The sequence below is a fragment of the Salmo trutta genome, chromosome 25, assembly GCF_901001165.1.
Source record: "Salmo trutta chromosome 25, fSalTru1.1, whole genome shotgun sequence".
NCBI lineage: Eukaryota > Metazoa > Chordata > Actinopteri > Salmoniformes > Salmonidae > Salmo > Salmo trutta.
The window spans coordinates 28,413,040-28,440,588 of NC_042981.1; the positions used below are offsets into that span (position 1 = coordinate 28,413,040).

At 46.7% G+C, this 27,549-nt stretch overlaps 1 protein-coding gene across 5 annotated transcripts in view; it reads left to right on the plus strand.

Moving 5' to 3' along the window:
* esrrb (estrogen-related receptor beta) overlaps positions 1–27,549 on the plus strand; it is a 68,358-nt gene that overhangs the window by 16,370 nt on the left and 24,439 nt on the right. For all 5 annotated transcript variants that reach the window (XM_029713534.1, XM_029713535.1, XM_029713532.1 and 2 more), the window contains 3 exons: positions 6,827–7,236; positions 15,293–15,409; positions 24,870–24,980. In XM_029713534.1, the coding sequence (XP_029569394.1) occupies positions 6,840–7,236; positions 15,293–15,409; positions 24,870–24,980 (625 nt within the window). In that variant the 5' untranslated portion in view covers positions 6,827–6,839. The remainder of the gene's footprint in view (positions 1–6,826; positions 7,237–15,292; positions 15,410–24,869; positions 24,981–27,549) is intronic.

A 27,549-nucleotide genomic window follows, 5' to 3' on the forward strand; every position in this document is an offset into this window, starting at 1 on the left:
AGACCTGGGAGAGACCTGGGAGAGACCAGGTAGAGAGCAGGTAGAGACCAGGTAGAGACCTGGGAGAGACCTGGGAGAGACCTGGGAGAGACCTGGGAGAGCGGCCCGGAGTGGCTCTATAATGGTCTAAAGGACCTTATAAACTGGGTGGTTAGAGTTTGGCTGACAGCCGTGGTATATCAGACCGTATACCACAGGTATGACAAACATTTATTTTTACTGTTCTAATTACGTTGGTAACCAGTTTACAATAGCAATAAGGCACCTCAGGGGTTTGTGGTATATGGCCAATATACCACAGCTAAGGGCTGTATCCAGGAACTCCGTGTTGCGTCGGGGAACAGCCCTTAGTCTTGGTATATTGGCCATATACCACACCCCCTCGAGCATTTTTTTAAAATTTTACCACACCACCACATACAGTAGCCCTGGAAGAAGACCAGCAGTTACATTACATTACATTGTTGATTGTTGATCGTTAAATGAGAGACAAAAATGTACTTGTGTTTGACTCAAAGATGACCCCACAAACAAACAACCCATTTAGTGAAATTAACAATATTACATGTATTTTGTTCTTTCACATTTCTTTATCAGTGTCGATTATCAGCAAACTTTATATGTTCATCATTTCACATGGTTTCAGTGTTACATATTTGACAACATATTTGGGCCTCAACCGTGTGTATATGTGCTGTTAATGTGCGAGCCTGTATAAACATTTACACATTTGATTGCAGTTAAATTGTTCTGGACAACTGATAAACTCGCTAATTTTGCCCTGGTTAATTTAACCTTGTATATTTGTCTGTGTGTTTTTGGCCCTTCCTCTGATGAAGAGGATAATTTACGGTAGTGGCAGGACGGGCTCTTTGTTTGAAGCAGGTAGAGTTCCCCCCTAAACAAGACAGTCTATCAGAGGAAGATTAATGAAGTAATTTCATGCATGGCTCCTTGCCTCTGTCCCCCTGTACTCTCACTGTGTCTAAACCTGTGATTTACATTGGTCTGCCTTAAACAGGCTTAACCCTTTACAATAATATTTCCCTCTGTTTGTAGTCTATACACACACACTGCAGAGTCAATGCAGTGCCTTTTACCCTAGACATGCGCTCTGCATTAGCGATATTTCCAGAAATGTATGTGTGGACCAGTTTGATATTACACATATTGTTCCCTTGCTGGTTATAGTTGCCCTTCGGCCTGGTAGACAGGGTGGTGTGTCTGTGCTGGTTCCAGAACAGTGTTGTGTGGTGGGACGGCTGGAGCCATGTCTCTGTGTCTGTGGTTTAGGGCCAGGAAATGGAAAGCCTGATAAGGCTCAGTTAGACAATGTGTGTGGGATATGTCTTACACAATTCTTTATGATTAGGCATTAGGCATCCACTGCCAACGATTAATGCTCTTGATGACAGATTTGATAGTTGCTGATTCTTTTTCTGAACGAGCACCGTTAGACTTCCTACATTGAGATGAAATGATGCACTATAGGATCCTAATGTGTGCCAAGCCAGGGTTGTACTGATCTACTTTTTTTCTCCATGTGATGATGAGCTGTCCTACTCTACAGGGAGCTTCTCTGCTGGGTATGCAGAGTAGTGTGTTAACTCTTCTACTGCCGTAGAAGAATGTTTAAACGGGTAACCCACTCCTTAACAGGGTTCTGGCATCTTCATCTAATCTTTCCTACCGCCATTTGTTTTCCGAGGATCCTTAGCTCTTTTCAGAATAAGATCTCTCCAGTGTCACTCAGGCAGTTTACGTCAGACAAACAGCAGCGCCTGTATCATAAGAGGGCCTGTTTTTCCTGCCAGCATCTTTCCAACAGGAAGGAAAGGGGTGGGGGGGGATCAATAGATGTGATCTGCATCTTCTTGGGCAGCCAGCACTATCTTGTGGCTGGCCTGTTGGTGCGTGTGGCTCATGTTGTCGTAGTGGGTGAGCTCATGGCTTTATAAAGACTACAGTGACATCGCTGTGGAGCAGCTAAATTTAATCCTCTGCTGGAGACGGAAGAAGTTAATTGGCCGGGCAACGGAGCTGCATGGTCCCCCCAGTGGTAACCTAGCACCACCCAGCTCCATGTACACCCATCCCCTGGCCTACGGACTATTGATCTGGGGCCTGCGCTGCTCTCCATAACCACTCATAAACATCCATTCCTCTCTCTCTTTCCTTCTCTCTTTCTTTCTTTCTTTCTTTCTTTCTTTCTTTCTTTCTTTCTTTCTTTCTTTCTTTCTTTCTTTCTTTCTTTCTCTCTCTCTCTCTCTCTCTCTCTCTCTCTCTCTCTCTCTCTCTTTCTGTAGCTCTGCCTCTCCCCCTCCTATCTTATTCCTCTATTGTGTTCTTCTATAGAACAGCACATCATACATCTCTGTCAGGCGATGTGTCCATTAACAAAGAGGCCTCTCCCTCCCACCCCTCTACACCCCTCTACACCCACGCTGCCCTTCCTCTATCTGTTTAGAGCAGGACTAATGAATGAGAAAATCCCAAATGAGGAGTTTCTCCCAGATGAAATGGGTCCCTATGAGGTGCAGGGAGTGCCTCTAGCCTCTATATCAACCACTGCCTCCTTTCACATTTACTCAGATCCGTCTCACCCTCCTCACTTTCACACACACACTCACTCACTCACTCACTCACTCACTCACTCACTCACTCACTCACACACACACACACACACTCTCACACACACACACCCACACACACACACACACACACACACACACACACACACACACACACACACACACACACACTCAAAATTGTCCCAGATGTCTTTTGTCCCCATTCCTCCGAGGGTTATTAACCTGGACCCAGTTATATAGAAAGGCATTCTCCATATTTCACATGGTTCCCCATACACCCCCCCAAGCCCTGACCCCCTATCCCATTTCATTTCCATGGCCCCATGTGAATACAGAAACCCTCCAGAAACGTCCCGTCCTAAAGATGATGTTTGGAGACACGTGTGTATTCCAGTGATTGTAGCCAGTCAGCCTGTGATCTGGTTTCAGTCAGTCAGCTCTCGCTCCCATCTCCCTAAATGAGTCGTCCTCCATGCAGCCGTGCGGTCGGCTGAGTGGTAAGAGGTGGCGGTGGCCACTGGAGGAGAGGTCACCATGGCAGCTGCCAGTGGGCTCTGGTGGTGGCTGGAGGCTGAGACGGTCTGTCAGGAGCTAATTGAGTTCCTCCTCCTGCGCTGACTCTGGGGCCAGTAGCTTATCAGGGACATCGCCCAGGGGCCTCCAGGCAGATCTGCCCCTACTGGGGCATCTGATATCGCCCCCCCCATCTGCTTAGGGTGAGGGGTTGGGGGCTGGGATGAGGTTAGCTAACACTATCAAAGCAGGTTTTTGGCATCCCACAGCTCAGAGAGTGAAAAGAACATTCTAAATAATCTCATCATGCTATAAAACTCAGTCGCAGGATGAATCGTTTGAGTACACATTTTACATTTTCTCCCATTTTGAGTTGAGCTTTTAATATAAGCACTCGAGTTGTGTAATGTGCTCATAGAAACAGGGAATGCTAATGTGAGTAAGAGAGACAGAACATCTGAGTGTCTGTCCGTGTATGTGTTTAACACTTAAGTTCAGTACAGACATTAGCACGCTACAGAAGTCAGCATAGAGCTCACAGTAGGAATACCTACAAATTGGCCCAATTAGTTTCTCCAGGCTCTGTCGTGTTCCTGTGACAGTGTTCAGAATGTTCAGGCCGTGTTCAGAATGCTGCCGGAGGCCCAGGCAGAGAAGGGAAGGGCTGAGACATGAGGACGGGTGCTGCTCAGTTCCCTCTCCTCCTGAAGAAGCGGAGCAGAGAGCAATAGAGGAGCTGGAGAGGAGATCATTAGGGCAGCTAATCCTGGTCACGGCAGCAGCAGTGGAATGATATTACTGATCTGAAATGCTGTTAGGAGGACCAGCTGGAATCAGATTAAAACCAAACTGCGCAGTGTGCTTTTGTGGGCCCATAACCCACCACTCAGCATGCATTTTGATTGGTACAAAGAGAAAGAAAGGAGGAAGAAAAGGGCGAGAGAGAGAGAGAGATATCTTTGACGTGCAATCCTCCAGTATGCAGCTGAGCAGCAGAACGTGAAGGACACTTCCTGTACTTGAGAGGAAGACAACTATGGATTTCACAACATACCTGGGTCTTGATCAGTTCAGTGGACCTCTTCATTTTATGTCCTGTCTGGGATACATCCTAATTAGCACCTGGTCCATATGTTGTATTTTTATTAACACAATTCCTGCTGTCAAATTATTTATGTTCATATTTTATTTGCCATATTATTAATAGTGTTTATAGATTTTATTTGAACCTGTCCCATTTGAGAATAATAATATTTCTGTAAATTTAAGAAAATATTTTATTTATGTACACTAGGTTCAAATGGTTACTGTAAATTTAAGAAAATATTTGATTAATGTACACTAGGTTAAAATGGTTAGTATTCATTCAATGTCATTAATCAATATAACCAGCCTTGTTAAAAACATAAGCAGAGCAGTAGCATAATGTGTCATTGCGGAATGAGTTAAGGGAATTGTAGCCAGAACATGTATTATATATGACCACATAGAGCTGGAGGGGAAACAGTTTAGACACTTATGCAATTATGCTAAGTGTCACCCTGGAGGTGACCTTTGAACTGGGGTTAAGCTTACTCTGAATTTGTGAATAAAAGCTAAATAGAGCCATCTAACGGCGTGCTGCCTTTTTAATATAGAGCCTTTAATAAGCCGAGTGCAGGTGTCCTATCACACAGGTGCACAGAGCTGTCAGAAGTAGAGAACATAAAGCGGATGAATAGAGACTCCTTTCATTCATTTATGTGGATGGAACCCGCATGAGTTATTTAAACCAAGACATTACATGTATGTTAAAAAAGCATCAAGGAGATGGAGCTTTTTATTTTATTATCTTGCTATTTTCTTATTTTGCTCTTACTTTTAAGAGTACATAGAGTCATCTATTTGAAATACTAAATATTTCTTAAAACACAGAGAGAAAAAAAACCGTCAAACTTCCTTGGCTTTACTTTTACCTTTTCAATGTTTTTTTATAGGTATTGTCCAACTTGTTTTTATAGTTACTGTGAGAAATACTGTAAATTGAGTGCCATGATCCCTAGTATAAAAGGTGGTTATGGGTTTTATATTGTGTACGTTCTATATTGAAAAAAGTTCCAGGAGTGTTCAGACAAAGGGCTTATTCCACAAGGTCAACAGTTTTAACAGGGGGCATTTTTTTATATTTATTTTAGCAGTTAACCTTTTTGTGAATTTTCAGAGGTGGTGGGCACCTGGAGTTCCAATGAATATACATGGGAAAACCCAGGAATGAGATTTAATTTGACACACTGACCCCCATCTCCACGGACCCAGGAAGCCAGGGTGAGAAAATAAGGTTGACCCACTGACCCCTGGGCCTGAACCCTACCATCACCCACCCTTACAATTAAATCAGCCAGAGAGAGAGACAGCTATCCCTGCTGGCCCTTCTCCGGCTGGCCCTTCTCCGGCTGGCCGATGGGGATATGGAAAGGCCTTTCCCTCTCCCTCTCTGCGCTCTGTAGCAGCCTGAGACATCCGGCCATGGATAAATCTTGATAGAGACGTTTAGGCATACTGGTAGAGAGTGTCTACCCTTTCTCTGCGCTGCCGATTGGAAACTGACATGGAAACTATGGAAACGTTACCATTAGTTGGCAATATACTAATATAACTAACGTGTTAAGGCAGAACCTGGGCTGACTAGCTGCCACTCAACCAGGAACCCCAGTGTTTGCATTTGCATAAGTCACGCAAGGCTCAATTTCATGAATGTGGGCGAGTGCAGACGACCTTTCACCTTGTCAGTGGTGCTTAGTGCAGAGGTGTGTGGGTGTGACCCCGCCACGACCCTGACGTCATTGTGTCCACACCACCTTTAGAATACTTAGAGGTTATCCCTCTCTTACAGCACTCCATCTCCTCAGTTCACTCTGTTTACCCAGGAAAAGTCCATATTAGAAGAGAGCAGTGCTGTTTTATCTGTTCTCCCAGTCCACTTTACATGTGGTGGAAGGAGACGTAAATCAAATCGTATGGACAATGAGCTGTTTTGGGGTTTTGAAGTTGCGTCGTATCAACACAGCCAGAGGCTGCACTTTATTTCACTCAAGGCAGGCACAACATCAGATGAGATGTACTCCGAAATTCTGTTATCAACCAGACAGTGAACAAAGTCAATATCCTTTTGCCATCATGCTTATTTTTGCCTGACTGCTGACTCAAGGAGACCGCTCCAGATCAGTTCTCTGTGCTCTGGCTTTCTTTAAACCCAGTCTTAAATATGGGTCCCAGGCATGGTGCCATCCTGTGTCGGCTGTGTTTGTGTTTCTGTGTGAAAGCAGAAGGAGTGTGGTCAGTGTTGAGCGTGTTTATTGCACCTGTGTGTTCTCTCTCTCACGGCTGGTGGAGTGTGGGGTTAATGAGGCGCTTAGGATCCTCCCACCTGGTTGGCTGGTTAATGGTGATGGTTAGGATAACATAAATGGGGGGGGGGATCAGAATAAAAGAGAACAGCTGATATGTAGTAAGTCCTCTTTGGAGTGTGAAGGGACTTGCTCTGTGTGAACAGTAGCCTACAGAGTTTTTCCTCAGTCAAACTGTGCAAAGATGCGTTTTCTCTCTGTAGCTGTCATTGTATTGTTAGACAATGTGTATAGATTTTTGTTTTGTGGGAAGCACCAGTCGATCTGAAGCTGTTCATGTCTGTAGTCAGACAAACCGTGCAAATTACCCTCCCCTCTCCTTTCCCCCTTCTCCAGGCTGCTGAATAGAATGGCTGCCGATGACCGGCACCTGCCCTCCAGCTGCGGGTCCTACATCAAGACAGAGCCGTCCAGCCCCTCCTCAGTCATCGACACGGTCAGCCACCACAGCCCCAGCGGCAACTCGGACGCCAGCGGCGGCTATGTCAGCGCCATGAACAGCCACTCCAACGGCCTGGACTCTCCGCCCATGTTCACGCCCGGCGGGCTGGGCCCCGGTGCCTGCCGCAAGCGCTACGACGACTGCTCTAGCAACATCATGGAGGACTCGCCCATTAAGTGCGAATACATGTTGAACTCCATCCCCAAGAGGCTGTGCCTGGTCTGTGGAGATATAGCCTCTGGGTATCACTACGGCGTGGCCTCATGTGAGGCCTGCAAAGCCTTCTTTAAAAGGACAATACAAGGTATTTCCCTGACGTTCCCCACAGACACACAAACACACTCAGTACAGTATTTAACCTCTCCTCCTCCTCCAGCATAAAACACACACTAGAAGATGTACTGTATCTCTCTGTGGTCTGAACACAATCACCTACTGCCCTGAACTACCATCTTATAATGTAGCTGTTGACCTAAATCATCTCCCTTTATCTCCCTGGGAAAAGGTATGTTTGAAAGGCTGGTGCCTACAGTTATGCTGCCAATGGCCTGCATTGCTAGGACACCCAGGGCACCTTCATTAATAGTGAGGGGAATCACATGCAGTGCAGCACAGTATGAGACAACACATGTCCACAGGGGCTGCATCCACAGTGGACAGCCACACACAGGATAGGCCACTAGCCCGTCGCTCGCGATGACATCATCTGCTGGATAGGTAGGGGGCAGTGGTCGTGACATCCTCATCAGGGGTTATCATGAGCAGGTGCTTGATATTTCCTTCCTGTGTTTGTGTGTGTGTGTGTGTGTGTGTGTGTGTGTGTGTGCTGCATGGGTGTGTGTGTGTGTGTGTGTGTGTGTGTGTGTGTGTGTGTGTGTGTGTGTGTGTGTGTTTGTGTGTGTGTGTGTGCTGCATGGGTGTGTGTGTGAGTGCCTGTGGAATAGGGCGTGAGTGCAGATCTGCATGGTATGATGTATCACAGGTTCCCATTAGAGAGGCAACGACAGGCCCCCCACTGTGTGTCTCTCTGTGTGCTCTGTCCTACATTAATCAGTGGGACCTATGGTACGGAGGGAGATATTATTGAGCCAGGGAAAATCACTGCTCAACATGCACAGCTGTCCCTGCCTAAACTCAGACAGTCTGCGTAAGAATGGGAGAAATTCAAATGAAAACTACAGGAGGCAAAATAAATATTTTAATATTTAGTGTCACAAAAATTAAATATTTAGTGTCATGCATTAAGGTAAACATACAGTGAGCTCCAAAAGTAATGGGACAGCGATTATTTGTTTGTTTGTTTTAGCTCTGTACTCCAGCACTTTGGATTTTAACTGATATAATGACTATGAGGTTAAAGACTGTCAGCTTTAATTTGAGGGTACCGTTTAGAAATTACAGCACTTTTTGTACACAGTCCCCCCATTTTAGGGGAACAAAAGTATTGGGACAAATTCACTTATATGTATTAAAGTAGTCAAAAGTGTAGTATTTGGTCCCATATTCATACCACACAATGACTACATCCAGCCTGTGAGTCAGCTGATTGTTTTGGTTGTGTTTCAAATGAAAATAATATAAAATAAAACTGTATTGTTCACATGTGCCGAATACAACAGGTGTAGACTAGAGTGAAATGCCTACTTACGAACCCATTCCCAACAATGCAGAGTTAAAAAAGTAAGACAAATATTTGCTAAATAAAAAGGATATAGTATCACAATAAAAATAATGAGACTATATTATTTTATGCCAATTAGAAATGTATAGTAAATAATGCATTTTGCCATTTTGGAGACACTTTTATAGTAAATAAGAATAGAATATGTTTCTAAACACTTCTACATTAATGTGGACACTACCATGATTATGGATAATCCAGAATGAATCCTGAATTATGATGAGTGAGAAAGTTACAGATGCACAAATATCATACTAACCTCTCACCCTTACAATAACGAGAGGCTAGCGTTTTCCAATCAAATCAAATTTTGTGTCATATGCGCCAAATACAACAGGTGTAGACCTTACTGTGAAGTGCAACAGGTTTCACCTTACAGTGAAATACAACAGGTGTAGACCTTACCGTGAAATGCTTACTTACGAGCCCTTAACCAACAACGCAAAAAAGTGAGTAAGAAAAATGTGGTAAATAAACGAAAGGAAAAATAGTAACACAATAAAAAGAACTATAACAATAACAAAGCTATATTCAAGGGGTACCGGTACCGAGTGACACTCTAACACACACACATACACACACATACAGTACCATTCACATTCTTCACACACACTGCTGTCAGTGTAGTATGTGTGAGCGTGTGGTTAGAATCCAGGGAGTGTACATCGAGCCTGTGCAAGAGAGTCAGTGCAAACAATAATAATAAAATAAGGGGTTATTTTGGGGGGGGGGTATGATATGATATTTATCCCTCTAACTTTCTCACTCGTCATTATTGATGATTCATTCAGGATTATCCTTAATCATGGTAGCATCCACATTAATGTAGAAGTGTTAAGAAACACAATAAAAGTGACTCCAAAATGACCCAATAAATTATTTGCCATTCATTTCTATTGGTCAGAAAATAATCTGAAACACAACCTAAACAGCAAATGCATCCAAGAAAAGTGTAGAGTCACAAGCTGGATGTAGTCATTGCGTGCTATGAATATGGAACCAAATACTTCACTTTGTAATACTTTAATACACATAAGTGAATTTGTCCCAATACTTCTGCTCCCCTAAAATGGGGTGACTATATATAACAAGTGCTGTCATTTCTAAATGGTTCACCTGATATGGATTAAAATACCCTGAAATAAAGGCTGTCAGTCTGCAGGGTAACATCATAGTCATTGTAGAATTTCAAATCCAAAGTGCTGGAGTACAGAGCCAAAACAACAACACAATTGTCACTGTCCCAATACTTTTGGAGTGCGCTGTATTTAGGAGCCAAATTGATTTATTATATATTTATAACTTCGGGCGGCAGCTAGCCTAGTGGTTAGAGCGTTGGGCCAGTAACTAGTTGCTAGATTGAATCCCCGAGCTGACAAGGTAAAAATCTGTCCTTCTGCCCCTGAACAAGGCAGTTAACCCACTGTTCCCCGGGAGGCCGCCATTGTAAATAAGAATTTATTCTTAACTGACTTGCCTGGTTAAATAAAAAATAAAGCAACTTTTGGCATTGTACATGCCTCAAATATGTTCTGTAAATATAATAGTCTGTACATCTCATTTGAGGTCCTTGGCTTCTTAAAAATGTCCCCCCTTAAAATGCCGTTATTGCTCCCAGGTTATGGAGTGCAGGCTGTCTAGTAGGCCTAGGTGTTGATTTTGGACATCCCAAATCCTATCAGCTTTAAACAGTCTATGTACCTTCGCAGGCAAACAAAAGCATTAGGCCAAATCCTGCTGTTTACCCATGCTGCCATCAGCTATCCTGTCTATTGACAAAAGATGAACATTTTCTCTCAAGTAACATAACTGTGCTTTTGTCCCCTCGCTACAAAACAATGACGGCGACACACAATAGAACAGAAAATAGCAATCTGGGAAGAAAGAGACGTCTTAAGTGGAGCAATGGCCCAAACGATTAAGAGAGAGGTACATGAAAAGAAAAATTGAAAGTTCTCTTTTTTCCCCCTCCCTCACTTTGCATTGTCGATTTGAAATCCCTCTCTTTCTCCTCTTGGAGGGCTGCCTGTAATGGAGCTAATCTGCCGTCGTTTGTCCGAGCCACAGGAGTTTTGTCAATAACAATCAGCGTTTGGAAAGTGTAATTAAGGCCGAGGCTTTTCATTAGGAGGAAGGGAGGGGGCTGTCTCCAGGGACAGCAGGGCCAATTAGAAACTCAGGCACGCGTCGCACGCCGGGTAATTTCAGGGAAAGGAGGGAGAAAAAAAACAGAGGACTTCTTTAGATTGGAGAGGGACCCGAGCGCTCTTTCAGAGGAGGAGAGGCTTAATGGCATAATAATCAGACAGGGGTCCCAATCCAGGCAGAACAGGACAGGGAGGAGGACCATGGGACGTTGGGGAAGGGGGAGGAGGAGGGGGCCGAAAGCCTCTGAAATAATAAAAACCGCACAGGATGACTGGAGGAGGAAGAGGGCGCAGTAAACAGTGGGACATAAAGCCCTTGGATGAAGAAGAGGTTTCAGTAGATGAGACCTGATTAATTAAAGAAATAATGAGGCTGTCTATCCAGGGTGGAGGGTGTGAGACGACATCCCCTAATGAGAACAACACAGAAGACGTGTCTTTTACACTCATTCATCATATTGTTTCTAAGCAATAACACTAAAGCTAATGGACTTTTTTCCCTTGACATCTTTAGCACACAATGCAATGCATTTCATCTGAGAACAATTTGTGACAATAGTGACCACACAGTTGACTTTGTCTGCACGGAATATTTTCCGGAAATGTCTGTTTTTCGACCTGGGGTTCCTAGCTTCATTTCTCTTCTCTCTACTTCCTTATGTTCCACTGCTGTAAAAGAGACCTGATGCCCCTACCTTTTAGACAGGAGGGAATGGCAAATCCATCTTCTGTCACATATTCATCCAATGAAAAGCCCCCTGAACTCTTACATGGAGATAGATACATTAGTCAAGCCCAGGCCCAAATTAACGTCAACCTAGATCAGCATCCATCCCGGAAATACTCCAGCTCTTATAGCTTCCTAATCATAGTCCCGTCCCGCACCTCGCGTGCCCCGCCAATCAAAAACATAAATCTCTTATTGAACCTTATTTTTCTCTCGTTTTGAACCCAAGTGTAAAATTGCTTGAAAACCAACTGAACTCAGTGGCCCTCTTTTTTATATGAAGTAATAGACCTTGACAGTAAGCCTGTAAAAGTCAGTTTCGATTTTGATGAGAAATACCTGCCATTTTACTGTAATTTACTTACAGGACCTGACTTTCCCCTCACTGCCCTGGCACAGGTCCTGAAAAGCCATAAAATAAATTGAGAGAAGAAAATATTTTTTATGTTATTTGTTTCATACGGTAACCTTTGAAACCAAGTATGAACCCAGCGTTCTGGTTATATATAAACCCTCAAATGCTTGACTGACTGATTGTATGAATAGACATGAATAGACATGAATAGACATTTGTCACCGAGGATCAGCCCTTGAGCTATAAATGTCACTATAGGTGAACCAGTCCGTTATTTTTTATATATATATATTTTTGGAGGCAGCATGTGAGTTGGCCTGCGCATGCTGTAATTGAAGTGTATAATGAGAGCGTATGAGTGTGTGTTGTTTGTGCATGCTGTAATTGAAGTGTATAATGAGAGAGTATGAGTGTGTGTTGTTTGTGCATGCTGTAATTGAAGTGTATAATGAGAGCGTATGAGTGTGTGTTGTTTGTGCATGCTGTAATTGAAGTGTATAATGAGAGAGTATGAGTGTGTGTTGTTTGTGCATGCTGTAATTGAAGTGTATAATGAGAGCGTATGAGTGTGTGTTGTTTGTGCATGCTGTAATTGAAGTGTATAATGAGAGAGTATGAGTGTGTGTTGTTTGTGCATGCTGTAATTGAAGTGTATAATGAGAGCGTATGAGTGTGTGTTGTTTGTGCATGCTGTAATTGAAGTGTATAATGAGAGAGTATGAGTGTGTGTTGTTTGTGCATGCTGTAATTGAAGTGTATAATGAGAGAGTATGAGTGTGTGTTGTTTGTGCATGCTGTAATTGAAGTGTATAATGAGAGCGTATGAGTGTTGTGTTGTTTGTGCATGCTGTAATTGAAGTGTATAATGAGAGCGTATGAGTGTGTGTTGTTTGTGCATGCTGTAATTGAAGTGTATAATGAGAGAGTATGAGTGTGTGTTGTTTGTGCATGCTGTAATTGAAGTGTATAATGAGAGCGTATGAGTGTGTGTTGTTTGTGCATGCTGTAATTGAAGTGTATAATGAGAGCGTATGAGTGTGTGTTGTTTGTGCATGCTGTAATTGAAGTGTATAATGAGAGCGTATGAGTGTGTGTTGTTTGTGCATGCTGTAATTGAAGTGTATAATGAGAGCGTATGAGTGTGTGTTGTTTGTGCATGCTGTAATTGAAGTGTATAATGAGAGCGTATGAGTGTGTTGTTTGTGCATGGTCTCAGTTTGTTAGCTTTCAGGTGTGCCTTGTGCAGGTGTTCCACCCCGCCCCCGGTGTGGAGGGAAGAGCAGGGGAGGGGAGGGGGTGTAGCGGAGGGAGAAGTCTCCCCCTTCAACATGAGTGTCCTGTGGGTTAGCCAGGGACCAGGGTCAGCTCTGCAGTGTTTGTCTGGCAGGCAGGCAGGCAGGCAGCATACCATATACATCTGCCAATTATATAATGTTCAATATCATGTTGTTTAATTAATATGATAAATCTACAGCCCAGATTCTAGGACAATGCATTGGATGAGTGAATTTGAACTTAAGGTTCTCAAGGCGTAAGGGGTGTGTATAAAGGTGCCAAAGTATTGCAGTTGATACAGTATCATAAAGAAGCAACCACAGCAGGGTAACAGCCTATAGATACCAGAGACGGCTACTCTGATTGCCTCCTGTGAACAGATGGGAAATAGATGGGCTTATTATTATGGTCTGGTTGTGCTATGACAACAGAGACAACAGGAACAGAGACTATCATACCTCATCGCTCCCCTTCCCTCAGGTCTTTATTTACCCCAATTCCAAAGAGATGAGAGGAATTGGCATGATGATTTCTAAGCCAGATATAAAGGAGACATTTCTAATTATTTAATACATCTTGGGACCCTCCACTTGATATGTCCAATAATGTTAACATAATTGCATAAGTTGTTAAAGGGGATTGGAGGGTTGGAGGGGGAACGCTACTGGAATATTATACAGCTCTTACTCTCTCTCTCTTTAAAAAAAACACTTAATGAGAGTGAGAGTAGAGAGAGAAGCTGGTTGTGTCGGGATGGAATCCCAATGTGTCTGGGTATGGCTGTTTATCTATAGGCAGGAGAGCTGCTGAACCACTGTGTCTGGGTATGGCTGTTTATCTATAGGCAGGAGAGCTGCTGAACCACTGTGTCTGGGTATGGCTGTTTATCTATAGGCAGGAGAGCTGCTGAACCACTGTGTCTGGGTATGGCTGTTTATCTATAGGCAGGAGAGCTGCTGAACCACTGTGTCTGTATGCAGTTAGACAGGATAATACTGGATGTTAGTCTATATTGAAGTCATTTAGGTTCATCTTTCTAAATGTAGAAGGAGCTGTACACAGTGTTGAATAGATAACAGCTGAATAGATAACATGGCTTTGCGGTTGATATTAAAAAACATAATTTAAGAATACACACGTAAGAAAACATCAATGATAAAATAGTATTGTGTCTCCAGTGTGCCTCAAGATGTGCTTCTCTGTTGTTCCATTCTTGGTGGACAATGAATGATTCTAATTCAGGACCTTGAGCAGCTAGCTATTATTTTGAAACCCTTTATTGAAAACCTTGACTACAGTAAAAAGTAGGGAATGCCATCGTATATCCTGCCCTTCCTTTCTATTGCTAATGCTACAGTACAGGCAGAAACATCTCTTTTATTGTGTAGCAATGAAACCCTTTTTCATTGTGTTGTCCCGGAATCAGACGCTGTATTGCTGGACTTGAATAATGCATAAGGCCTGTTGTCTGTACACTGTGTAGTCAACAATGGCAACAGCGGTAACAACAGGTTTGGGGCTGCCAGAGTATTATGTAAAGTGGCCGGGGGGGCGTGTGTCCGACTCTCTTTCCTGTTATTGAGGCAGTGGGCGGCAGAGGGACACAGAGAAGGGAAGGGGCATGCAGGCTGGATGGCTGGCTGGCTGCTCCAGGGGCCTGGAGGGGACACGCTCAGAATTAATGAGGCCAATTTAACGTGGGGGCCAGGGTGGTGTCTGTAAAGGGTTCCATGATGAGTACTGGAGGTCTCCTCCCCTCCCTCCCTCCCTCCCTCCCTCCGGCTCACCTCACCTCAGACACACTACTGTAATTGATTGTTGCATAGGAGATGATTAACAAATGCTGATACCCAATGTCTGGTCTGCACAATCTGATTATAGACTCTAGAATACTGTGTGATATACAGTAACTATTCCACTGGTTTTAAATCTACACAGTGACTCGTACAATGTAAATGTAAATGACAATGCCCTAAAATGTCTATTGTATCAATACTTATATGTTTACGTTTATTCTTCATGTGTGCCCCCTTTTTTTACATGTACAAAAAGGAGAGAAAAAAGGTCAGAACATTTGACCTTTTGCTTTTCCTTTGCCTCTGAGTCAATAGGAAGATACACTGCCTTATAAAGCGTGGTCAGGCTAAGGTTAACAACATCTCTTCTTCTCTTCAGGCAACATAGAATACAGCTGTCCCGCCACAAACGAGTGCGAGATCACAAAACGGAGACGCAAGTCATGTCAAGCCTGCCGCTTTATGAAGTGTCTCAAAGTGGGGATGCTCAAGGAAGGTAAGGAGATCTCCTTTTCTTGTGAAAGTGTCTGTCTGTCTGTCTGTCTTGTATCACTCTCTTTATATTATGTCAACATTATTAAAATAATCTCAGAATTCTCAATGGAACGCCACCATTCAAATAAAAATGATGTAAAGACTGGATAAATCAGAAAAGGACTCCTCAGAGGATGTGGTCTCCTCAAACTACCCGACTGATCTAGCAGCAGTGAGTCCATGCCAGTCCAGACCAGGGTGAGGGATGTTGGCTGCATCCTGCTGTGCCTGCAGCCACAGCCAGACAACTGATCTGAGCCCCCTGGCCTGTTCTGTCCTCCCCCTACCAACACAGCAGTAAATCATGCGCAGCTGAGCTGGGGACAGAAATATGCTGAATAGGTCGATCCTGCTGTCTGAGTAATAGAAATGTAACAGTATTCCGACTGGAAAGGCTTCTGCTGGGTCCCTGAGCACACACTCCGGCCAGTCTCAGCTCTCCCCGGCATATTGATCCACTAAATGTTTTCCGAACATCTCAGCTCTCTTCCTGTGGATGGTTTTTTAAAGTCACGCCAACTGGGAATTCAATGACAATTAAACATGCTGCCGATGGATTTCTCTGGCTCGGTTTCTTCCCCCCTGCCAGGCCCCGTGAGACCCCAGGCTGGGCTGCTCCTTCCGGGGAGGCCCACGGCCACAGCCCGCTAGCCCCCTACCTACCTCCTTACCTTCCAACCCCATGCATTACTGCTCCTTTACTCACCTCCCTTCCTCACTTGTTGGTCTCGCCAAACAGCCAAAACACATGAATAATGAGAGCAGTGTGGCTGGGGAACGGAGAGGAGGTGTCATGTTTATTTAGCTGCCCGCTGGGAAGAGCTCTTTAAGGAAACATACTGTACTTTTTGTGTCTTGCTTTTGAGGGAGCGTTGCTGAGAATAGTTCAAGGGGTGCTTATGTTTGACTAAGCGTGATCATCCATCCACTCCCACTGTACTACAGAATAGACATGAAGACAAGACTCAGGAGGAGATGTTCTCTATTAGGGGGGCAGAAAAACACAACAAGTTATTTTGTTCTCTCACGAAATACTCCATAGCCTAATTATCATACCTTAAAATATGTTAACTAAATGTAAATAATTGTTCATGTTGTTTTGTTAATCACTACCCATCAACAGAACATGCAGTATACCCAGCTTTTACCCCACCCTGTCTCCCTTAATTCACCAGAGACCGGAACGTATATTGTAGATCCTATCCCGTTAGGATGTAGGGATGTAGTGATCTACAGAGTAGCCTATATAGATCTCTGATTCGTAACAGAATCTCCTCACTGCATGCAGTGAGATAAAGAGACTATGCCAGAAAGACAGACTAGTCACATTACTATCTGATGAACAATGTTTGCCAATATATGATCTGGAGGAACAAGAGACTACGTAGAGTTGTGAGACAGGACTGTGTCGACGCACAGATCTAGGCAAGAGTACCAAAACATTTCTGCAGCGCTTTGTTTTTTTCAATAAATTTGCAAACATTTCTAAAAACCTCTTTTTGCTTTGTCATTACGATGGCCATAAATGCATGGCCAGTTTCAGGTGGAAGTAAGAGATTGTATAAAGAGAGTGTATAGCTGAACTATGCCGAATAGAGACTTGTCCCAGCGTTCTAATGCATACTGTATATTCAGCATATCCACAGATTGAAAACGACCCTCGTTTTTACAGAGTGGGTTTCGCCACTTTTTACAATGGAGGTAGAGATTACGTCTGGCTATATGATGTCCTGCGGGAACCCAGTCCCCCGATCACCCTCCTCTCTCCCACCTCCAGCAACGTTGTTTTTTTAAACACAATCAAAACAAGTAAATACATTTCCCAAATGAACAGAAAGATGTGAAATGCATCTAAGCGTGTGTGACATCGATGAGTCTGGTTATGGGGACAGGAGAAGACTCTAGTCCAAGCTCCACGAAGACATCGGCTCAACGCCATGTTCAGAGGCTGGAGATGGTCAGCGCTCATGTGACTGAAGCGACCACTCTGGAGTTCATTACTGCAGAAAGGTCATCCAGTCAATGGAAAAAACACCTAATTATAACTTTACTGCTCAGCTCTAGCAAAGGTGCAATGCAGTTTCCTACCGTCAGGCGCTCTACGAAACTACAGTACGTTTGAATGGACCACAACACACCTAACCTCTCTATGATAAGACTGAATTTCTAGACATTCAGGGAGATCTTGGAAATGCAATGGAATTTTCCATAAAATCAAATCTAATTTTATTTGTAACATGCGCCGAATACAACAAGTGTTAACCTTACTGGGAAATGCTTACTTACAAGCCCCTAACCAGCAACGCAGTTCAAGAAATAGAGTTAAGAAAATATTTACTAAATAAACTAAAATAAAAATAAAATAAAAAGTAACACAATAAAATTACATAACAATAACCAGGCTATATACATGGGGTACCAGTACTGAGTCAATGTGCGGGGGCACAGGTTAGTCGAGGTAATTTGTACACGTAAGTAGGGGTAAAGTGACTATGCATAAATAATAAGCAGCGAGTAGCAGCAGTGTAAAAACAAAGGGGGGTCAATGTAGATAGTCTGGGTGGCCATTTGATTAGCTGTTCAGCAGTCTTATGGCTTGGGGGTAGAAGCTGTTAAGGAGCCTTTTGGACCTAGACTTGGCACTCTGGTACCGTTTGCCGTGCGGTAACAGAGAGAAGTCTATGACTAGGGTGACTGGAGACTTTGACATTTTTTGGGGCCTTCCTCTGGCAGTGCCTAGTATATAGGTCCTGGATGGCAGGAAGCTTGGCCCCAGTGATGTACTGGGCCTCAGTGCCCATGTTAAAGTTATTACTTGATATCTTTGTAACGCAAGGCATTTCAAGGTTTTACCTTCCCTACTGATTAAGCGAGTACATGGTAAAGAATTAGTGCATGTATTTGGTCCATTGGAAAAGGCTCCAGTTTATCTCTGTAGACGTCTTAAGGGAAGTGTAAGGGAAGTGATCTCCAAAGATCAGCAGTCCGCTTAAAGGGGATCTGCCCAGAGACTTGAATTGAATCGCTCTACTTTCCCCCGACTGTATAAAAGAGGAAGTGATCAATAGAAGAATCAAATGTCAGAGGCTACAGGTTTTTCCTCTGATCAATGGAGGGGGATCAGAGCTGAGAGAGAGAGAGAGAGAGAGAGAGAGAGAGAGAGAGAGAGAGAGAGGAACAGATACTATTGAGAGATTACATTGACATCAGTCAGTGGCAGATGCCCTCTGCCCTACCACACACACTACAGTATGCAATCTGTTACCTCTCTGTAATAGGCTACGATCCTGTTATGTTCCCTGGGCTGACAGGTGAGAGCATTACAACAGACATGAACATGTGTTTTAAAGGAGAGGGGAGGGGCTGATACTCGTTGTACCTTCCTGTATATCACTCTGAGTATACGACAGACACACCGTAGAACAACCACATCCCGTTATAGCACTCCTGTTATCCTCACGCCAACATTCTGTACACACACGCCACACTACACTCACATATAAACATCACAATACCAGACATATCGAGCCACACGTGGATTCAAGCCAACACATTAGTAAGACACTGACAGCCACTGTGCGGAGATGGGGAATCGATTGTTTGGTTCCATTAGAACCTAGTCAAAGAATGAACATGCAATGAGATTTCAAACAGACCAATGTTTTTCCACGTAGTGTAACTTGGCCTTCAAATGGAGCCCGCATCTTGAGTGGGGAGTGAAGCCAGGATGATGTTACTGCAAGGTGGTATGGTGGCTCCACCACGCTACGGGCAGGTGGATGGAGCATGTGGTGAGAGCGTACGTAGGCCTCGGGGTCAGCAAACTGGGGGGCCAATCAGCAGATAGGGATGCGGGGACAATGTGTGACCATTTTTTCCGCTGCCCTCGCTCATCACCACTCGCGGTAAAAAATGCTGCAACACGTTACAAGCATGCAAAGCTGGCAACAGGGGCCCTTTAAAATAGTGCTGACGGTGGTTTAGCGGGGCGGCTGCCTTGAAAGGCAGAGTTCAGTTCACCATGCCTTTCCATGTGGCCGTCTGATTTTCCCAGCTAAAATAGGGTCCGCTTAAGCCCCCCTTTGCACTGCCAACCATCCCAGACATCCTGACACTTTCCCCAGGGAGAGACACCCAGAACAGGTGAGGGGCTCAAAATAAGGGCCCCTGCCTCGGCCGGCCACACAAAGTGAGTGAAGACAGGCCCTTTGTAGGAGTGTGCTCTGAGGGGGATTATTATTGTTTTTGGAGAGAAAGAGGAGCCCTGGGTCAGCTGGCCCCAGCCCCCGCCCCTAGCCCGCCGCTAATCCGTGTGCAAATGCCAACCGCCTTGGCCAGAAGCCCTCTACCCTGCATCCTGCTTTGAAGAGCTGACATCCGAGCTCACCGCACACTACCACCCTCCCTTTACACACCCACCGGGTGATGGTGCCGGCCGTAAAACACAGTGGTGTCTGGTGATGAGGCAGGACTCACCCCTTTTTACACACACATTCACAGTCACACAGACACATTCACACACACACATTCACATTCCCAGTCACACAGACACATTCACATTCACAGTCACACAGACACATTCACACAGACACATTCACATTCATAGACACATATTCACACATTCACATTCACGGTCACACAGACACATTCACACAGACACATTCACAGTCACACAGACACATTCACACAGACACATTCACATTCACATTCACACAGACACATTCACACAGACACATTCACATTCATAGACACACATTCACACATTCACATTCACGGTCACACAGACACATTCACACAGACACATTCACACAGACAAATTCACATTCACATTCACACAGACACATTCACATTCACACAGACACATTCACACAGACACATTCACATTCACACATACTCATACAATACAGACACACTGGCCACAAACAAACAATCCAAAGCTTGGTCCATGGCTCACCGAAGTGGGCTTGGCAACGGTCTATGGGAGTTTCTCCAAGAGGAGTCAGACACATGGAATGAACTGCTCTACTTCTTTCTCTCTCTCTCACACACCCTTGCTCTTCATCTCACTGTCTCCACCCGTCCTCCCTTCCTCCCTGTATGGCCCTGTTTGACTGTAAAATGAGACAGGTTAGTGCCAAGCTTTAATTCCTGTCAGCATCTGTTAATTATGGCCGGGACTGTTCTAATTAAAAGAGGCACCCATGTACCTCGGACTCCTCGTCACTGTGGCTTTATGCTGGCTGACATACACAGCCACATGACTAACAGCCCAGCCAGCCCAGCCCAGCCCAGCCCAGCCAGCCCAGCCAGCCCAGCCAGCCCAGCCTAGCCAGCCCAGCCCAGCCCAGCCCAGCCCAGCCAGCCCAGCCCAGCCAGCCCAGCCAGCCCAGCCTAGCCAGCCCAGCCCAGCCCAGCCAGCCCATCCCAGCCATCCCATCCCAGCCAGCCCAGCCAGCCCAGCCCAGCCCAGCCAGCCCAGCCCAGCCAGCCTAGCCCAGCCCAGCCCAGCCCAGCCAGCCTAGCCCAGCCCAGCCCAGCCCAGCCAGCCCAGCCAGCCCAGCCCAGCCAGCCCATCCCAGCCTAGCCAGCCAGCCCATCCCAGCCAGCCCAGCCAGCCCAGCCCAGCCTGCCCATCCCAGCTGCCCAGCCAGCCAGCCAGCCAGCCCAGCCCAACACCACAGGACAGCTCATGGGGTACATCCATACCACCTGGCTGTATCTGAGTTCCTCAAGAGAGCCCAGAGAAACCGTAGAATGTGGTGACATCACAGTTATCAGCGTTAGGAATGTTCCACTCCTATAGTACCACCAGCAGAAACTGAATCGGAACGCTCCTAAGCACTTAAACCTAGCAAGCACTGACTTGGTGATATCGGAGTCCGTTTTGTCATGAGTTCATACTCAAGGCCTCGTCCCTGAATAGATTTACTGGTCAAATATGTCTTGACACTTTCTTTACATGCTACATGTGAAGGATGCAAATTGCGAAATGAGGAAGTAGTGATTTGCTGCGAATGATGGGTCTCTGCTGGGAATTGTGGGTAATTAGGTTAGTGGGTTGTCAGTCAGGAAATTGAAAGACAATCCTAATCATATTTGTGTTTCTAGGGAATCAAATAATTTATATAAGTAGAATAAAATCTCCTTATTTTACTCCTACAAGATAATACTGTTTGCTGTAGCCACCCATGTGTACAGTCTAGCTTGGGGAGAAGGGGGTACAGCTCTGTCAGTAGATGGGGTGAAATTGAAAATGACTGTTTTCATAATCCATTGTTTCAGCCCTTTCTATGGAATGAAGGCTATTCTTTACATACTACGTCATCTCCTTTTTTTCTCCACAAACACCCCCACTGTCTGTTCCCTGTATCGACCTCTAATCAGCGAACATAGGGACATCCAAACCCATCCTCCACGAGAGTACAGACTGAGGGGAAATTGTATTAGCCTCATTTGCAGTGGCCACACAATGCCCAGCTCTGACACCATCTTTACAGTTATAAAGTGATGAAATCATCAAGCAAGTGCTCTCCCTGCAAGTGATTTTAGCAGAGGGGACTTGGTGCGCTGACAAATTAACCCCTCCCTCCCCCTCCCTCTCCTCCTCCTTCTCCTCCACCAGCTAGGCCATACATACTGGATAATACCTCTGATCGGAGGTGCTCTCAAATCTAGTTTAGCATCCATTTGTTTAGAGGGTTTAGGTTATACATAATGAATAAATGGATAGGTATTTGCTATACAGGGTTAAGATATATCAGGCACACTCAGCTGTGTGAAGGACAGTGTTCCTGTGGGGCCGCATAGGGTGATGCACAATATACATAAATGTTTCGCATACTATTAAATAAAATCATCATACACCGGGCTGTATCAAATAAATGGAACACTACAGATGAAATATTTTAACTATGTGGAAAAGTAATAGAATAGAAAGGACAATGCAAATGGAAACATTCTTATCAAATAATGAGATAATAACTGATGTTATGATGAGGTTGGTGACATTTACACTATCAGTGCAGGACCTGGTCCCCTATGAGTGGCAGAGAGTGATAAGGCCTCGCTCCTGTCCCGTGAAAGAGGGGTGAAATAAGGAGGTTTTATTGGAAAGCTACCCTCTATCTATCTGTCTGTGTAATAACACAGGGTGTCTATAGCACTGTTCCTGTACACAGCCAGACAGTGTATGTATGGGGTTGTGGATTCACTCCAGAGGTGGGACCAAGTCACTATTATTCAAGTCACAAGCAAGTCTCAAGTCACAAGGTCCAAGTCTCAAGTCACAAGGTTCAAGTCTCAAGTCACAAGGTCCAAGTCTCAAGTCGAGCCACAAATACAGAATGGATCGAAATCGTGCATTCTAAGAGCAAGTTAAGTTGAGTCCAGTCACAAATTGTTGCTTGATGCCCCATTGCTGGTGAGCTTGCAAAGTAGACGGTTCATATTCTTCAACACCAAACATTTTTGGAGCTGCATATTAATTTATGGCAATCCTTTCTCCCTACAATTTCACGTTTGCGCTGTGATTATCAAACATTTTGCGCCGCGAACCCTCAAAAAGGCGTGGTTCAAAGCTTTCGACCCCTCCCACCCGGATGCACATACAATTTCATCTCATAAACGGTGAAGGTCGTGTGATGTTACATCTATATACATGTGCAGTACCGCTGAGGTACGTAATTATACCCACCCAATCTAGGCCTATCTGAACTATGGAAATGATCAATGAAATCCCAAGGTAGCCTATTGTTTTGAAAAAGATCATATTAACATAGGTAGGCTACTGTGTTTTTGCCAGGAAAAAACGGAGAAAATGAAAGAAGAGCTTTCAGGCCACTAATCTGGATATGTGCGCCCACCGCTGCGCCCCAATGGTCAGTGGTCAACAGTCAAGACTAAAACTTTTGGGTTCTTAAACAAAGATTAGATGTTTTCTAAACAAAAATGTGGTGCTCTGCCGTAGGCCTATGTTAGTGACCAGATCGAATAAGCAAAGGTAGAAATATAGCCCACCCAATCTACCTACCTCATCCCCATATTGTTTTTATTTACTTTTCTGCTCTTTTGCACACCAGTATTTCTACTTGCACATCATCATCTGCTCATCTATCACTCCAGTGTTAATTTGCTAAATTGTAATTACTTCGCTCCTATGGCCTATTTATATAGACTTTCTTTTTTTCCTATTGTGTTATTGACTGTACGCTTGTTTATTCCATGTGTAACTCTGTGTTGTTGTTTGTGTCGCACTGCTTTGCCTTATCTTGGCCAGGTCACAGTTGTACTAGCCTACCTGGTTAAATAAAGGTGAAATATATATTTTTTTTTAATAAAAAAAAATATAAAATACAAATGGTAGGTTATATGTAGCCAATTAGAATATGTATAACATTTTATATCTCTTTCAGTTACACACTCGTAACGCCCCAAAGCCTTCTTACTGCACTAGCTCACCCAACCTGTGTTGACTGACAGTTTGCTGGTCCAATCAGAGGGCTGAGTGTGCGTTTCACTAGCGTTTGTTTGCAAATGGAGGGGTAGGGCTGCCTCTGGATCATGGCAATGAAGACACTGTGCCACAAAATGAGTAACAAAACGTTACAAAACCTGGCCAGATATTTTAGTCACCCATCTCAAGTCAAAGTCAAGTCCCGAGTCTTGAGGCACCAAGTCCAAATCAAGTCTCAAGTTATTTTATTTTCTATCAAGTCGGGTCTCAAGTCGCCACATCAAGTCATGTGACTCGACTCCATACCTTGGATTCACTCCTCCTACAGTTGCTACATGGCTAGATGCAGAGGCCGTTGACAGCTGAGCTCACAGGTACCCGCCTGGTTGCTCATTAGTATTCCGTCTGCCCCACACAAAAAACCAAATAATTAGAGGGCCAGTCTGTGAGATCATTGACCCTGCGTTAAATATTCATATGTTTAGAGCTCCTTCAGGCTCGGCAGTGTCACCGTAGACCAGCCAGGCATGGACCACATATGGGGACGCAGCGCCAGCCGGCAGTCTCTCTGACACTCCCTGTACTGTACTCTGACCATGCAGACAACAGAACAGAGCACTTCCTCTGGACAGACACTCACACCTCAGCTTGGTCAACTTTCTACTTTACATGCTTCCTCATATAACAAGAGGAATACTTTTGATACTGATCATGTAAAACAATCTGAGAAGAGGGTATCTGAGTGTGTGAGGGGAATTAGACTTGAATTTTTGTTAGTATATTGTTACTCTATACCAATAACAATTTATTATTTGTGGGACTACTTTACCCTGCATTAAATGGTTTCATAATTGTTGTGTTTTCATTATAAACATTCTATGTTGAATAATTTATTGATTCATTTTATTTGTCAGAATGGTGAAATTGTATTTCCTACTCAAAGGTCTCCTTGCTCCTTGTCATGTGTCAGGTGTGCGTCTGGACCGTGTGCGAGGGGGAAGACAGAAGTACAAGAGGAGGATGGATGCAGAGAGCACAGCATACCTGGGCCTCACCCTCCCCCCTCCTGCCAAAAAACCTCGTGAGTACAGCCTTGTCAACTCACTGCCCTACCCCTCCCCACAGCCCAACCCCTCCCCACAGCCTAACCCCTCCCCATAGCCCAACCCCTCCCCTCCCCACAGCCTAACCCCTCCCCACAACCCAACCCCTCCCCACAGCCTAACCCCTCCCCATAGCCCAACCCCTCCCCTCCCCTCCCCACAGCCTAACCCCTCCCCACAGCCCAACCCCTCCCCACAGCCTAACCCCTCCCCACAGCCCAACCCCTCCCCACAGCCTAACCCCTCCCCACAGCCCAACCCCTCCCCACAGCCTAACCCCTCCCCACAGCCCAACCCCTCCCCACAGCCCAACCCCTCCCCACAGCCTAACCCCTCCCCACAGCCCTACCCCTCCCATCCCCACAGCCCAACCCCTCCCCACAGCCCAACCCCTCCCCACAGCCCAACACCTCCCCACAGCCTAACCCCTCCTCACAGCCTAACCCCTCCCCACAGCCCAACCCCTCCCCACAGCCCAACCCCTCCCCTCCCCACAGCCCAACCCCTCCCCACAGCCTAACCCCTCCCCACAGCCCAACCCCTCCCCACAGCCTAACCCCTCCCCTCCCCACAGCCCAACTCCTCCCCTCCCCACAGCCCAACCCCTCCCCACAGCCCAACCCCTCCCCACAGCCTAACCCCTCCCCACTGCCCTACCCCTCCACATAGCCTAACCCCTCCCCACAGCCCAACCCCTCCCCACAGCCTAACCCCTCCCCACAGCCCAACCCCTCCCCACAGCCCAACCCCTCCCCACAGCCCAACCCCTCCCCACAGCCTAACCCCTCCCACTGCCCTACCCCTCCCCACAGCCTAACCCCTCCCCATAGCCCAACCCCTCCCCTCCCACAGCCTAACCCCTCCCCACAGCCCAACCCCTCCCCACAGCCTAACCCCTCCCCACAGCCCAACCCCTCCCCACAGCCTAACCCCTCCCCACAGCCCAACCCCTCCCCACAGCCTAACCCCTCCCCTCCCCACAGCCCAACCCCTCCCCACAGCCTAACCCCTCCCCACAGCCCAACCCCTCCCCTCCCCACAGCCTAACCCCTCCCCACAGCCCAACTCCTCCCCACAGCCCAACCCCTCCCCACAGCCTAACCCCTCCCCACAGCCCAACCCCTCCCCACAGCCTAACCCCTCCTCACAGCCTAACCCCTCCCCACAGCCCAACCCCTCCCCACAGCCCAATCCCTCCCCACAGCCCAACCCCTCCCCACAGCCTAACCCCTCCCCTCCTCACAGCCTAACCCCTCCCCACAGCCCAACCCCTCCCCACAGCCTAACCCCTCCCCACAGCCCAACCCCTCCCCTCCCCACAGCCTAACCCCTCCCCACAGCCCAACTCCTCCCCTCCCCACAGCCCAACCCCTCCCCACAGCCCAACCCCTCCCCACAGCCTAACCCCTCCACGCAGCCTAACCCCTCCCCGCAGCCCAACCCCTCCCCACAGCTCTACCCCTCCCCACAGCCTAACCCCTCCCCACAGCCCAACCCCTCCCCGCAGCCCAACCCCTCCCCACAGCTCTACCCCTCCCCACAGCCTAACCCCTCCCCACAGCTGTACCCCTCCCCACAGCCCTACCCCTCCCCACAGCCTAACCCCTCCCCGTAGCCCAACCCCTCCCCACAGCTCTACCCCTCCCCACAGCCTAACCCCTCCCCACAGCTGTACCCCTCCCCACAGCCTAACCCCTCCCCACAGCCTAACCCCTCCCCACTGACCTACCCCTCCCCACAGCTCTACCCCTCCCCACAGCCTAACCCCTCCCCACAGCTGTACCACTCCCCGCAGCCCAACCCCTCCCCACAGCTCTACCCCTCCCCACAGCCTAACCCCTCCCCACAGCTGTAACCCCTCCCCACAGCCTAACCCCTCCCCACTGACCTACCCCTCCCCACAGGTCTACCCCTCCCCACAGCCTAACCCCTCCCCACAGCTCTACCCCTCCCCACAGCCTAACCCCTCCCCACAGCCCAACCCCTCCCCACAGCCCAACCCCTCCCCACAGCCTAACCCCTCCCCACAGCCTAACCCCTCCCCACTGCCCTACCCCTCCCCACAGCCTAACCCCTCCCCACAGCCTAACTCCTCCCCACAGCCTAACCCCTCCCCACAGCCTAACCCCTCCCCACAGCCTAACCCCTCCCCACAGCCTAACCCCTCCCCACTGCCCTACCCCTCCCCACAGCCTAACCCCTCCCCACTGCCCTACCCCTCCCCACAGCTCTACCCCTCCCCACAGCCTAACCCCTCCCCACTGCCCTACCCCTCCCCACAGCCTAACCCCTCCCCACAGCTCTACCCCTCCCCACAGCCTAACCCCTCCCCACAACCTAACCCTCCCCACAGCCTAACCTCTCCCCACAGCTCTACCCCTCCCCACAGCCTAACCCCTCCCCACAGCTCTACCCCTCCCCACAGCCTAACCCCTCCCCACAGCTCTACCCCTCCCCACAGCCTAACCCCTCCCCACAGCTCTACCCCTCCCCACAGCCTAACCCCTCCCCACAGCTCTACCCCTCCCCACAGCCTAACCCCTCCCC